The following is a 1,939-nucleotide window of genomic DNA, read 5'->3' as shown; positions in this document are numbered from 1 at the left end:
AGCTCACTATTGATTTGTTAAATGTTTAGTGATTATTCAAGCAACCCGAGGCACATAAATAATAGTATATCAAAAATTGTTGAGATAAGCTTGCCAATAAACTTATTTTAACTATATTTTATAGTTTAAATGTTCATAAATCAAAAAACTATATGTTTAATGACTACATTTTCAATATTGCATCTCTCTGGCTCTTCTCCTAAAATAGTATGAACACATAAATTAGTGGAAGACATATTATTATGTTTGTACATTTATAATTTTCAATATTTGATAATTGAATGATTTTAGTTGAGCCCTCATTATTTGTTGATTCGTGCCTTTGTGAATTTTGCTGGAAATACCTGGAAAAAACTTACAAATCCAATAAATCTAAAAATAGAAAAGAAGAATCATATTCAGAAAAAAAGTCTAAATTGTTAAAAAGTTCTGTGAAAAAAAATGTAACAAGAAATCAAAATCAGTCAGGGATTATTAGTTCCCATCAAGTTGTTGAAAAACACAATGAAATAGAAAATAATCAAAGCAAGCTAAATTCTCATGCTATATGTAGTGTTGCCCAAGATAGAACTAGCATAGATCTAAAGGAAGGTAATAAATGTATAAACTAAATAAAGACAATAATTCTTAAAGCTATTTATTAAATGAGACTGACAATAGTATGAATTAATTTATTGCAGCAGTAGAATCACCTAATGCGATAGTGAATTCTGTTTCAATAAAAAGAAAAAGCAATGTTATATGCGATACAATTTCTAATAAAGATGCGAAGAAACAAAAACTGAATGAAAAATACAGTTTCTATGATAATAATTCCACAGATGATAATACTACCAAATCCCTCAGAAATAAAAATATTGCTCATCCAAGTATAAATTCACCAAGTATTTTGAATATGACTTCCAATTGTAAAAATAAATATTAATAAAATCTCATTTTATTGTTGTTTAAGATCTGTCAATTGATGTAGATGAAGACATTCAATTAAATACTAAAGTGCCATCAATTAATATAGAAAAGGATTACAGTTTTGATTTTAGTTATGTAAGTCCACTGTAGTTTAGACGTACATTAAAGAATATTCCATATTTTCACTGTAAGAAAAAATCTTCTTGAAAAAGACATGTAAAAAATAGTCTATTAGATAAAGATATATCTGATTCTGAAAGTATGGTATGTGATACTAACATGTTTTTAGGTTCTGAAATATTTTCTGAAACTGACAGTGAAGAAATATTACTAGATTATGAAATAAAAGAAACAGATTATATGGATGTAGCCTCAGATGATGATTTTAGTTTAGATTCTGACTGTGAATTAGTTAAGTTTGAATTGGAAATAAAACCAAAACGTAAATAGAAATGGATTGTAAATTGGTATCTGATAGTGAAAAATCACTAGATGGTAAAATTATATTGAATAATGAAAATATATTAGAAAATTTTACAACTCTATTAGATAGACAGTGTGAAGGACTCAAGTTGTGAAATTGTGCTGAAACTGAATCAGTTAGTGGTGAGCAGGGCTCGGAAATTGATGGCTTTAAAAGACGAGCCTTGTATGTAAACATTAGAAAAAAATATGCAAATGCATCAAGTTCCAGGCCTAATATAACAGAGTTATATAATAAAGTATTATCTACCTACAAAATTAATGTTAAAAAAGGATCAGATAGTAAAATACTATTGGATGGTGAAAAAGTAGTATGATATTGAGACTGAGAGTGAGAATGGAAAGATAAATTATATGATTGTATCTAAAGATGAAGTTAAATACTTCTGGTAATAAGGGATCCCAATGTACAATTATATGCGATAATGAAAAGAAATTCAATAATAAAAAATTTACCTTCAAAATTTTAGCAGAAAATATTATAAAAAGATCACATTCTGTAATATTGGATGATGAAAAATTCTGTGAAATGTTGTCTTAGAGTGAG

General features: G+C 26.8%; 1 protein-coding gene across 1 annotated transcript in view; it reads left to right on the top strand.

Moving 5' to 3' along the window:
• The window catches only part of LOC107883707 (putative leucine-rich repeat-containing protein DDB_G0290503), a 6,412-nt gene that overhangs the window by 2,286 nt on the left and 2,187 nt on the right, over positions 1-1,939 (top strand). Inside the window, exons 5-7 of the mRNA XM_016804266.2 lie at positions 292-591; positions 681-869; positions 953-1,044. Of these exons, the coding sequence (XP_016659755.1) occupies positions 292-591; positions 681-869; positions 953-1,044 (581 nt within the window). The remainder of the gene's footprint in view (positions 1-291; positions 592-680; positions 870-952; positions 1,045-1,939) is intronic.

This window comes from Acyrthosiphon pisum, chromosome X, assembly GCF_005508785.2.
Source record: "Acyrthosiphon pisum isolate AL4f chromosome X, pea_aphid_22Mar2018_4r6ur, whole genome shotgun sequence".
Classification (NCBI taxonomy): domain Eukaryota; kingdom Metazoa; phylum Arthropoda; class Insecta; order Hemiptera; family Aphididae; genus Acyrthosiphon; species Acyrthosiphon pisum.
Note: the sequence above shows the minus strand (reverse complement) of the source record. Positions and strands in the feature narration are given on the sequence as shown.